Source organism: Peromyscus maniculatus, chromosome 20, assembly GCF_049852395.1.
Source record: "Peromyscus maniculatus bairdii isolate BWxNUB_F1_BW_parent chromosome 20, HU_Pman_BW_mat_3.1, whole genome shotgun sequence".
In the NCBI taxonomy this organism is placed as follows: domain Eukaryota; kingdom Metazoa; phylum Chordata; class Mammalia; order Rodentia; family Cricetidae; genus Peromyscus; species Peromyscus maniculatus.
In genome coordinates this window covers 23,163,465-23,176,356 of record NC_134871.1, presented here as the reverse complement: position 1 = coordinate 23,176,356, position 12,892 = coordinate 23,163,465, and the positions used below count along the sequence as shown (strand labels likewise).

The 12,892-nt window shown below is 35.0% G+C and overlaps 1 protein-coding gene across 49 annotated transcripts in view; it reads left to right on the top strand.

The window, feature by feature from the left end:
- Rims2 (regulating synaptic membrane exocytosis 2) overlaps positions 1-12,892 on the top strand; it is a 491,805-nt gene that overhangs the window by 271,871 nt on the left and 207,042 nt on the right. For 37 of the 49 annotated variants that reach the window (XM_042265269.2, XM_042265264.2, XM_042265278.2 and 34 more), the window contains 3 exons: positions 3,399-3,529; positions 7,769-7,940; positions 10,413-10,566. In XM_042265269.2, the coding sequence (XP_042121203.1) occupies positions 3,399-3,529; positions 7,769-7,940; positions 10,413-10,566 (457 nt within the window). Of the gene's footprint in view, positions 1-211; positions 260-3,398; positions 3,530-7,768; positions 7,941-10,412; positions 10,567-12,892 lie in introns of all 49 variants that reach the window. The other 12 variants (XM_076555834.1, XM_076555826.1, XM_076555839.1 and 9 more) reach the window with 1 other exon arrangement.

The window sequence follows — 12,892 nt, the reverse complement described above, 5'->3', positions numbered from 1 at the left end:
TAATTTTATAAAGTTTTGAATAGGTTGAATATTTTAGCATTGGGAAATACATATTTCTTATAATGAGTACTTAATTTAAATATGTTGCCATGGAAACATTGTATTTAAGGGGCAGTTTTATGTGTTTATTTTTACTTTTGGTCGTTTAGTTCCAGCATATTGTCCTTTTTGGTTTTGTTTTATTGCTTTTTTCTTTAATTTTGCTTACCAGAGCCAAAGCCTTAGTAGAAGAACAACGCCTTTTGTTCCTAGGGTTCAGGTAAAGACTTTGTCTGCCTGATAGAAACTAAAGTTGTGTTTTATCCCTTATTTGTATGTTTTTGGAAAATGCGTAGTAGGAACACTTTTTTTGGTATGTTGCTCCAAATCATACTATTGACTTCCAAATCATTTTATAAGGCAGCTTGTAAAATTCTGCATGGAGATTAGAATATTGAATACAAATTTAAAGAGACAATCATTGTTATTTATCTTGTAAGTTATTGAAGTACTCAAATATATAGGTTTCAGAGTTGCATTCTAATTTTATTTTGATGGAGACTTTGCTTATCACTGTAACATTTACTGAAATAGCTAATTTTAAAACTCTAGATTATTTTCTTTTATTACACAAAGGTTGCTGTCTCTTTAAATCATTCATTATACCACATCACATCCACATTCTCTTGCATTTTCCAAGCAATGACTCCTTGAGGAGATTGGCAAATATATTTGTACCTTATTTAAAAATATGATTTTTTGTTTGTTATATATGAATCAACTTTTGGAGTTTGAAAGAACAAAAAAAAATCACAATCCAAATGGTATAACTATATTATGTTGTTTGTATTTTATCACCCCATTGCTTTTATGCACTCTCAGGTACAAGCTGTTTGCCTCTTTTCAGTAGGACCCTGTGTCTCTGGCATGGTGATGCCAGCGTAGTCATCTTAAAAGTGGTAGTGTGCCTCCCCTGCTTTGTTGCATGTTTAAAAAATGTTGGCTTTGGATAATTCTTTTAAGTAATTAAAATATTAGTTATATTTAATTAATTCTATAATATAAAATATTTGTTTGATGTTAAATTTCTATTGTGAACAATTTAAATTGGTTACATGGTAAAGCTAAGAGGATAGTCATATTAAACAATTAAAATGATACCAAGATTTTTATTAAATTAATTGAACTAAGGCTTGTCAAGGATAGAATTATGAGGCTATAATTGTTACATTTTAGGAAACAAATAAGTTATGTTTTAAACATTACTTTTAAAACACATGCTCAAGAATGTGTTAAGTAGCATGGATAATAAAATCCTGTTTGATCTGGATATCTATTAAAACTTCAATGCACACTCTGTAATTCAATTGGAATTAGGGCTGTTAGTAAGCGCCCAGTTCAAGACAATTTCTGAAAAAGTCCCGTTTTGATCAGGTGTAATGGGATAGGTTCTTACTTAGTAGTAGTAATACTCATATATTTGGACAGTATATTTTAGTTAAGAGTATCGTACTGTTGCAACAGTATGAAAACAATAAAGCTAATATATGTTTTCAAAAGAAATAGTGGTAAGTGATAGTGGTTGGCTTTATATGGAAATTTGAAGATGATAGTTAATGGAAAAAAAATTAAACTTGTAAAAATTGCTGTTATTGGTGAAAGTGGAAAATATTTAAATTAATATGACCTTCATCACAGGTTTTAGAATACTGTGAGTCTGTGTACATTTCCTTCATCCCATGAAAAATCAAACATTTGAAATTCATTTATTTTTTTCTCTTAGCTTTTGTGAAAGGAATAGCCTATTCTCTCTATTGACTTATCTGTATCTATATCTGTAGTCTAATATTGCTAAGCACACAAATTTTTAAGTTTTTTCCTTTCAAGTTTTCAAGTCAGTCCCCAGCCCCTCCTTTCAGTTTTTGGTTGTTTCATTTCTTGTTTGAGACAGGGTTTTGCTGGATAGCCAGATTAGCCTTGGGTGTGTAGGTTTGCCACTGTCCTCCTCTGATCTCCAGGAGCTGGTGTTTCTGCATGTTTCACTGTGTCCAGCCATTAGATCTGCTTTTCTTGGGGTAGGGGTGGTCCTGGATCCTTAGAATGAATGCTGTCATTCTTAAAACTCTTAAGCTCTCGTTTTAATTTGTAGGTGAATAGGTAGCCTTGAAATTTGTAACTTTCTAATATGATAGATAAGAGTACTTATCGGATATTTATTAAATACAGCGTGAGAAAATCTTGTTGGAATTCTATTTTAGAACTTTTTAACTGGTAGAAAATTTTTGTTATACAATAGCCAGATAAAACTGCTTTAAAATTCAAGACAAAAAAACATGAAAACTAGTAATAGATACTTTTAACATTTGGCTATCTCTTGTTCTTACTCCTATAAGAGGGCTCGTCTGTTTTAACCCTGATGTGGAAAGAGCAGAAATCACCTTATATATTATTTTAAGCTGTCAATCATCTCTTCTGACTCAGAAGTTAGTCAGCTTTGATTTTCTGGAATATATACAGAGGGACCCAACCAAAGCCATGATGAATTGGAACTGGACTGCTGTGGTTTGTGTATAACTAAAATTTGTGATTCTCAAGTTCCAGATTTTTGGTTCCATTTCATTTTTTAACTGGTGGCAAGAGATGCTGCATCCTAGGCAATGCACATCTCTGTATAGATCCAGATAGAATACTCAGTGAGCGAGGAGCGAAAGCGTGAAGTTATGGGAGACGATAACTGTTAAGTTAAAACAATTCAGGAGCAGGATGACATGGAATGACAAACCCTAATTATGATACAGCAAAATTATATACATCTTCTTATTTAAAATTTTAAAGTGAAACTTGTCTATTTTAAGGATGCTATGCATTTTCTTCATTGAAGAAGAAACTATGCCTCTAAAAATTTTTAAAGGTGAATTTATTATCGTTTCACACAAAACCTTAAGGAATCTATCTATTCAGGCTACTAGTAAGCCTTCTTCCATCCTCTGAAATGTGTTTTACTATGGAGACACAGCACATTTGCTTGAAAATTTCTCTGAAAACCACCTACTTGTTCCTGTCCACATTTAGAACAGTTATTTACCACTCATAATTGAATAGACCATAGTGACTCTTACATGAAGATATAGAATTATTGTATACAAAGTATGCAATAGTATAATTATTATATGTTCATTAATAAGCCACTGCATTTGGATAGTAAAAATCCAACTGATTTATCAATGAAACTAAAACATCAGAATTAATTCATTTATTCATTGAAGTTATTATAGTATATCCTTTTATTTTAATAAGAGTTTACTGGGGAAAATGTCATCTCTCTTAATATTAGTGCTAGAGAATGGTATAAAGATTGGAAATATAAACATGTATTTGAAGTAAATTTTGAGCTAATAATAAATGCTTTTGCTTTTCAGATAAAGCTATGGTTTGACAAGGTTGGTCACCAGTTGATAGTTACAATCTTGGGAGCAAAGGATCTCCCTTCCAGGGAAGACGGGAGGCCAAGGAATCCTTACGTTAAAATTTACTTTCTTCCAGACAGAAGGTAAGCATTTGAAACTAAAACAAATGCGCTCTTAAAAATAAGTGGGAAAACAAAGAATGTTTCAGTTCTCTATCATTCATCATTTTGTAACATAGCAGTCAGATAGTTGTGAGATTTTATAAATATGATCATTCTAATTATCAGAAAGTGACAGGAAGTATTTGAGGTTATTTTAAAACTTTGCATTTACTATATATGAGTTTATTTAAATGCACATTGTATTTCTTAAGTAGTATATGTTTCTATGCCCAAATTATTAAAATTTATTTTTTAAAATAAGAGATTTTAATAGACTGTATAGTAAACAAAGTTGGAACTGGAACTGAATGGTTTTCATATTCTTCTCCACTTTTCACATCCAGACCTCTTGACCATATTATTGTTGTTTTACTACATTTCATAAAATTAACAAGTATGATTTGTGGTTATCACTTATGTCCAACTGCCACTGGCCCATAATCACCTCCTTCAAGCACGGTATTTCAATTTTTGTCATCAGTGTTTTTGGTCTATCCAGATTTTAAAGGGATTTAAAACTGGAGAAATACTTCCTCAAAAGTAATCTAATCAGTCTTAATTGCAGGCGTATCAAACTAGAAGGGACTCCAGCAAGAATCATGAATGAGGAAAGAGGGAGGACATTTTCCCTACCTCTCTGTCTGACTGTCTGTCTTCAGGGCACTGTGCTCTCAAGTCTGAGTCATTTTTCTGTGGTTGGAAGTGGCTCTGAACACATTCATGTTCAGTTTGTTTGCAGACCTTTGGTCCTTAATGTCCTTAACTGTTTTAAGCAGAAAGTTCATCAAAGTTGAGTTGTATGCTTGTTAGTATTAAGTTTAAGTTCACAAAGAGACCACTACACCAATTTTAGAGTTTGGAGAAGGCACATTTAACTCTTGATCCAGAGGACTCTAAAGAGGGAGCACACTGAGGCAGGAAGTAAACTTGGTTTTTAATCCCATTCTTGAGGCGACCATGCCTTTCCTCATTGGCTGGGGACAGACCTCACAGTCTTATTCATTTGGCTACTCTGAAAAGAATTGGCACACTGGAAAGGAAGGAAGGGAGGGACGGAGGGACGGAGGGAGGGAAGAGGGGTATTGCTCCAGACAGAAAAGAATCATTGCTTCAGGCCATCAGATTCCTGGAATGCAGCTGAGCTTTTGAGTAAACAGAGGGTTTACTGAATATAGGGGATTAAAACATAATGTTATACAAGGAGGGAAGGCTAAAAAAGGTTTGTATGCCCTGCTCTAAAGACAAGGTTTATAGTGTTTGAGCATCACCTGAGTAATGATAGCAAAGAAAAAGATAATATAAGCAATTAGCAATTGCATTTTACCTGATACATTTTTAAAGAGAAATTTGTAAAACAAATTTCAGAATTTGTTAATATTTCACAATATTTAGATTTATTGGAAACTTCTTAAAATTAATATTTTGCTTTAAAATTAACTTGAAAAAACTTACTGTTTCTGACACTTTAGATTATCTTTTTTGTCCAGAGCCACATACTGAAATGTATGAAAGAAAAAATTTAGCCATAATTGGAGTGGCCATATAGAACCTAAATTTCAACTGAATGGTAGATATCAAATACTGCTTTTTTTTTTTTTTGGTTTTTCGAGACAGGGTTTCTCTGTGTAGTTTTGGTTCCTGTCCTGGATCTTGCTCTCTAGATCAGGCTGGTCTCAAACTCACAGAGATCCACCTGGCTCTGCCTCCCCAGTACTGGGATTAAAGGCGTGCGCCACCGCCGTCACCTGGCCCAAACACTGCATTCTTAACCCTGCCTTATCCTTAAGCTACTTAGGTTTCAACCATTCATACTTTTGAAGAAAAAATATTTTTAAATTACATTATTATTTGTGTGTGTGTGTGTGTGTGTGTGTGTGTGTGTGTGTGTGTGCGTGTGTGTGTGTGTTGTGCACATGCCATAGCATTCACATGAAAGTCAGAGGACATTTTGTGAGAGTCAGTTCTCTCCCTCCTTCTTGTAGGTCCTGAGGATTTATTTCCATTGTCAGGCAAGGAGAGCAGCACATGCCATAACCCACTAAGCCATACCAGCTGACCACATTTTTTTTTAAGATACTGAAAGTTTATGGCATCTTTTTCTTGATTAACTTGTATTATTTAGTTTTATATTAATTTGCCAAATAGTCCTTGCTTTTTCAGGCAGTGGGGTTAATGAAAACATCTCTCCTTACGTTGTCCTTTTTATCAGAGGTACAGTGTGTCTTACTTAGGTCTTTATTGCTATGAAGAGACACCATGACCATGGCAATTCTTATAAAGGAAAACATTTAATCAAGGGGGCTCACTTACAGTTTCAGAGGTTCAGTCCATTATCATCATGGCGGGGAGCATGGCAGCCTGCAGGCAGACATGGTGCTGGAGCTGAGAGTGCTGCATCTTGATTCCGAGGCAACAGGAAGTTGACTGACTGTCACACTGAGTGAAGCTTGAGCCAAAGAGACCTCAAAGCCCACCCCCATAGTGACACACGTCCTCCAACAAGGCCACACCTCCTAAGAGGTCTTTGGGACCATTTCTTTCCAAACCACCGCACAGTGTTCAATTTTTTTTTTTTTTTTAACCTCAAAGAATGTGAGAGCTATCTGAACTTTTTATTCAGGTCATTTCTCAGCCACATTATTTGTCAGATAGCAAGTGTTTGTGAACAGTTGTGTACTTTTCAAGCTTACATTGGTGAATGGTTATTTTAGGATTTTTACCTCTAGTAGGAGAGAATTTTTTGCAGTACTCTGAAAGTCACACCATCATCTCAGCTTTTTTTCAGGACCCGGTTTTTACACAGAAGTAAGACAATGAACATTAGCTATTAATTTACCTTTTCCTGATAATTTTTCAGGAAAAAATTCTTGAATATATGAAATAACAATTGATATCTAGTTGATAAGACTTCCCAGAGTGTCCTTGAGGTATAAAACATATATCTGCTCTAAAATCTCAACTATGTTAGTCAAAACTATTTTCTATTTAATGTACCATATTTGATAAAAGTAATATTTTGAGGTGAATTTGGGTATGGCCACAAATATATTTATTCTATTCCTTTTTAAATTTTGAATATAAATGTCAAATTTTTGATTGCTGCTTTAAGTTAAACCAAAGGCAAAAAGTACTAGCATGAAAATAAAGTTTTGATTAGATTTTATTGAACAAATGTTTACTGTATTGTTAATAATTTAGTGATTAGGGATTTGTTTTTATTTTTAGCAATCTATTTAAAATACATCTCCACAGATGAGTCTTTATTAGGTACAGTTATTCCCTTTGTACTGTTTGACTTAAATTCCATGATGGCACTTGAATAGTTTCAGTGACCCTTTTAAGAAAACAAAACCTCTTTCTTTGTGCCTGTTGAAAACGAGGTTCTTATCACAGTTCTTTTGGAGGTGGAGGTGGAGGTTGCAGAGCCTCTGCTTTGGTGTGGTGTTTTTGTGAGGGACTTCGGGAAGCAGTCCTGTTCTGCTCATTAGAGAGGTTCCTTAGTAATGGGAGACTTGGGTTTTTCATCTCTTCAGTGAAGCTTATAGTATATTCTTCTAGCTTCCTTCTTACTTCAGTTCTAAGTAGAGTTAATTAACTTCTTTAAACTTAAAGAATTTTTAATTTTCTATTTTAGTATATTTTGCTGTAACTAATGACATAATATTATAATTCATGTTTGTAACTTATTAATGATATTTATAATATAGGCATGTAATGAGCTATATAATTTAAAATATTTTCTAACTAGCGATAGTCCATCAAAGTAAGTATGAGAGGCTCCTAGCGATAGGCCTGTCCATCAAGATAATTACCTCTTATTTCCATCATACATCACTTGGGCTACCTTGCAGAGAAACTGTATTCTGTGTGTCTAAAGACATGTTTTTGTTTTTTGTCAAATAAGCAAATGGTATTTATTTGAGATAAAGTTACTTCATAAAATATGTAATACAGTTGCTTGTATTTGTATATGAAGTAAACATTGGAATTTGTTTTTTTATAATTAAACTTCTGTAGCTTACGTGAATAGAGGGTTTATTTGAGCTGTTGCTCTTACTAAGTTACAGAGATGATGCAATTGTATCATTATCTAACAAACTAAAAGTTTACATTACTGTAATATGACATATGTAGTAAGATTTCACTTGAAATTTTAACTGGATTAAATTTAGAGTAAAATCTTTGTATGTAAGTTTGCATGTTTTCTTTTTATTAAAATAGTGATAAAAACAAGAGAAGAACAAAAACAGTAAAGAAAACATTGGAACCCAAATGGAACCAGACCTTCATTTACTCTCCTGTCCACCGAAGAGAATTCCGGGAACGGATGCTTGAAATCACCCTTTGGGATCAAGCTAGAGTTCGCGAAGAAGAGAGTGAATTCCTAGGAGAGGTACCTCAAGTAGTTCAGTCTAAAGCTTCTCTGCCCGTTCTGTTGTTAGGACTCATAGAATACTCCGGATTTTAAATGTCTGAAGAAGATGTGCATAGTTTGTTAATGTGCTAGCAGAATGAATTAATGCTTGAAGATGAACTGTAGTGACACTAAAGAAAACAATGTTTCTAAAACCTCTGAGCAAAACTGGATGTGTAAGTAGTAATGTAAGCCTATTGTCCCAGCTCCTAGGGAAAGTGATCATTTGATTCAAGAGTTCATGTATAGTGTAGGCATCAGAGTGAGGTTCTGTTGCAAAACCAAAACTAGGAGGAAAACGAGCAAAGAAAACCCCATAATAATAAGCGGCGGCGGCGGCGGCGGGGTCAGGGGTGTGTCTTCATGTATGATGACTTGATGCAAATCTTGTTGTCTTGTATAGTCTTTTCTACTTCTTGGTATTTTATTAGGCTAGTTATTCATTTATTAACGGATTACAGTGTAAACCATACAGTGTATTAGACATTTTTTTATAGGCTTACCTCAAAAATTGGTAGCTCATTGTGGATTCAGATATTGCAATGACCAGGAATAAGTAGTAGGAATATATAATTGCTGTTGTGGACTGAAACAGTCGAAAGAAGTACCAATAAAAACAGATTTCTGCAGAGAAAGTAAGAAGGCATCAGGGTTGAGGAGTTTAAGTCCCTGCCTCAAATTGGCAAGGAAAGTGGTAAGAAATGCAGCTTCAAGGTCAAAAGAACCCCAGAAAGTGGTCCCTATTAGGATCCATCCTGTGAATAATGGGAACTAGTGAAAGGTTTAAGCAAAGATTGTCTAAATTAGGAGTTGAGAATAACATTTGCAGGGGTAATGTGGAAAACAGATTGAAGAGGCCTAAGAGGGAAGTGGTTCTAGCATTTGCACGTAACACTGAGAACAGTCAGCTCTTCACTGCAGTTTTATTTATTCCACCTAGTTTTCCTGACTAAATGAAGGGATAATTTCATGGGTAAAATAAAGACATAGACATACGAACTGAATTATGTCTCCTAAAGAGGTATAAACCTTACTGGGTAGTGGGTGCATACACCTTTAATCCCAGCACTTGCCATGACTTTTCATAGAGAGGGGTATAAAGAAACTTCTCTTTGTACCAAATAAAGATAGTGCTCACTTGCTGGGTGATAGTGACACACATCTTTAATCCCAGCACTCAGGAGGCAGAGGCAGAACAATCTGCAGAGGTAGCCTGGTCCACATAGCTAGTTCCAGAGAAACCTCGTCTTTATAAAACAAAAACCAAACACACACACACACACGCACGCACGCACGCACGCACGCACGCACACACACTCACTCACTCACACACAAAGTTAGAAACCTATGAATCATTTGGAGGGTTCTTGGGAACAGTAGCTCTGGCCGATGGCCCTTGACCATTTCTGGTACTATCACTTCCAATCTGTGTGTCCAACAAGTCCATCTGTCCCTGCTTTAATCCCCTCTTTCACTAAGTGGAAATAATGCTAGTATGCAGGTCAGTTTAGTAGGAGGAGTAAGTAAGTGTAGTATGTGTTAACTCTTGTAGCACAGTTCCTCTTGTACTGAAAGAGGACAGGGACCACTTAGACCTTGCGAAGTGACAGCTTCTGCTTATTCATCTGCAGCTGAGTCGCACTGGTGCTCATCAGTTCATCTTTGCATGGTAGACCTACTTATGTTTGTAAATCTGCCACACTTGCACATCAATCTGAAGGAAAGCGAATTCTAATTTCTTTTATAATTAAAAAATTCATATTATACCTTCTTGTGCCTTTCCCTGTTTGTTTCTGAATGACATACAGCAGTTGTACAGTATTAGAGGCCTGGTGGTGTGATGTTTTGGATTTGAATTGGCAGCAGTATGGTTCAGTGAACATCAAGAGTTAAGAAAGAAACTTGATTTATTTTATCTCGTTACAAGCTTATCTGACCCTAGACACAAGTCATTTAGCCTTTTTTAGCTTTGGCATCCTGTCCTATAAGGCAAAGATAGTAATTTTTTATTCATAATAAAGATGAATAATGTGGTATGATTTGTTGTTAATAGATACTTTAAATTAATTTTTTTCTCATTGGTTATTATGAAGTTATTATACTAGTAACTATAAATGAAAATGCTTTTGAGTTATAAAATAAAAGATAAAAATTAGTTATCATAGACATTTTAAAAGTAAAATTTGCTATTTATGTCATGGCAAACTTAATATCCATGTAATTGGATGGTCATGGTATAGATAATAAATGTCACTGTTTGAAGTATAAAATCACTAAAATGTTAGGAAAATTAGTTCTCATTTAGTTACTATCAGAACGTGCTGACAGTTTGGCCACATTAAATGTCCTTGCTTTGTTGTAACAGCATTACTGTGATAATATTATAAAAGTTATCAGACAATTGAAGAGATTATTGTTGGAAAAATAGGTCTCCATGTCTTCGGGTTCTAGATTTTAATAGAATTGGAAACAGCTCTGTTGGATGATGAACCACATTGGTACAAACTGCAGACCCATGACGTCTCTTCCTTGCCCCTCCCTCACCCCTCTCCATATTTGCCACGAAGACAGCTCCATGGAGAGAGCCCAACACGCAGGTTACAAAGTAAGTTTGGCAAACTTTATCATACTTTCATTGAATGTTTCTAATCGTGATTGTACATCTGACAGAATTTGAAAACTGCATTATAGGTGCTAATAAGCATTTGTTAGTGTTTTCATGGATACTATTGATGCTTTTTAATAATTTAAAACAGTAACATCAAGTAACACCTATAGCATTCATATTCACAATATAAAAATCGTTTTGGTTGCATGTGATATGATATAACATCAAAGAAACATAACTATTTTGGGGTATTAGTATTTAGACTGTTAAATATAGGAATGTGATAGCTAATATAGAACTTGGTCATGTAGCTGCATATACCTAAAAGTTTGCATATATCTATAAATATCTCAAATATTTTATGAATACCTAAAATTATAACTATAACATAGTGGTTGAAATTACATTTCACATTTTAAGTTGAATTTTTTTTCCGCTTTATAAGTGAGTGACTTCAGCCAGATGATCTTTCTTAGATTTTCTCCTTTCTCAAATGGAAATTACATTACTTACCTCATGGTATGGCTATAAGTGTTCTTTAAATTTAGAGCCTGGGGAGCTTTCTGTCAGTAAAGTGTTGTGCAAACCTAAGGACACAACTTGAAATTCCTAGCGACCACTCGAGCAGCTGGCACACATTTGTAGTTCCAGGCTCCTGCTCGGGGAAAGCCAAGACAGGCAGATCGCTGAGGTTCACTGAACAATCCTCCAAGCCCTCTTGGCGAGCACCAGATTCAGGGAGAGATCATGTCTCTAAAAAGAGAGGAAAGAGAGAGCTTTCTGGCCTCCACACACATGCACACATTGCCTCTATAGCCACCCATACATGTGCATACAAACATATTACACACACATATACAAACAGGATTGATTAATTTCAAATACAACCCTGTGTGTTCTTGCTCTAGCAGTTTTATCAGGCCATTTTATGATAGTTTTGCACAGTTTAGTAGCGTTTTCCAGATTAAAAAATGCTACTACTAGCTTTGCTCCACTACTTACAGATCTTAAGGTTAATTTTGTTTCTTTCTGACAATTAAGTGATAGAGGAATAAGGTGAATACTTACTGATCTTGCTGCCATAAGGTGTGTGCTCTTCATGTGGTTACCAGGGTTCTGGTTTACTACATTTCTGTCAGGTGTTGGATCACTGGCATCAGTGAAATTTCACACGTGTCCAGTTGTAAGAAAATACCATGATGTTACTTGTTGAGTATGAGGAATATGCCTGGCGGTAACAGCTGGTTTCAGATGGATCACCTCCTTTCTGCTGAATAGGTGCTGAATTAGAAATTGCAAAGTATTGATATGTATAAAATTAAAAGATAGGTCCTATGAGAGTCACAGGAAAGCCTAGGGGATCATCTTTATTCTTTAAAAAAGTTAATTCTCTCTAATGATTAGAATTTTATTTTCACTAAACATTCTACCAGATACCCAGATACAATTAATTAGAAGTGACTTCTGTTGTTCTTTTCTAACCTCATGAGACCATAAACACTCATGCATCCCTATTTGTAAGTGCTGTTACAACCTGCTCTGTTGGAATAATAACAATATTATTACAATGAAATTGTCTATTCTTTCTGACCAATGCAACCTATTTAGTACATTCTTAAATCACAGAGTACAGATTAGTAATACAGTTCACTATACACTAATTCACATAATGTAAGGGTACAGGCTGCTAATGTCAGCCAGTGCTCTTTCTTATATAGTTGGAGAAGAATCTCTACCGGCTTCAGTTGGTGCAGTTATGAATAGGTTTGCAACTCTTAAATTCCTCCATGGTCACTCCCCTATCCAAGCGCTACAGTAATTTTTCTTAAGTCCTTTCTGACAAAACTCTGGTAATTTGTGTATTTATACTAAAATTTCTTATATATTTAATATATGCCATGTGTTTCTCATTTTTAGTTTGTCATATGTTGCCCTTTTGTTTTTGAAATATTTCTTATTTTAATTGCATCAACATTAAGTACTTGTCAAGCTTATGGGACTTGATACTGTGACTTACCCAAGACACACGATTTAGGTAGGCTTCATAACTCTTTCACCACCTTTATGTGATGTACACTGTTTAAAAAATTATATCTAGACAGGGTGGTGGTGGTCGTGCACGCCTTTAATCTCAGTATTCGGGAGGCAGAGCCAGGTGGATCTTTGTGAGTTCGAGGCCAGCCTGGGCTACAGAGTGAGATCCAGGAAAGGCACAAAGCAAAAGAAAAAAGGAATATATATATATATAGTTTTTGCTGTTTTGGGGGGCCCACAACCCAGCTCCCAAATAAATCACACACGGAGACTTATTCTTAATTATACA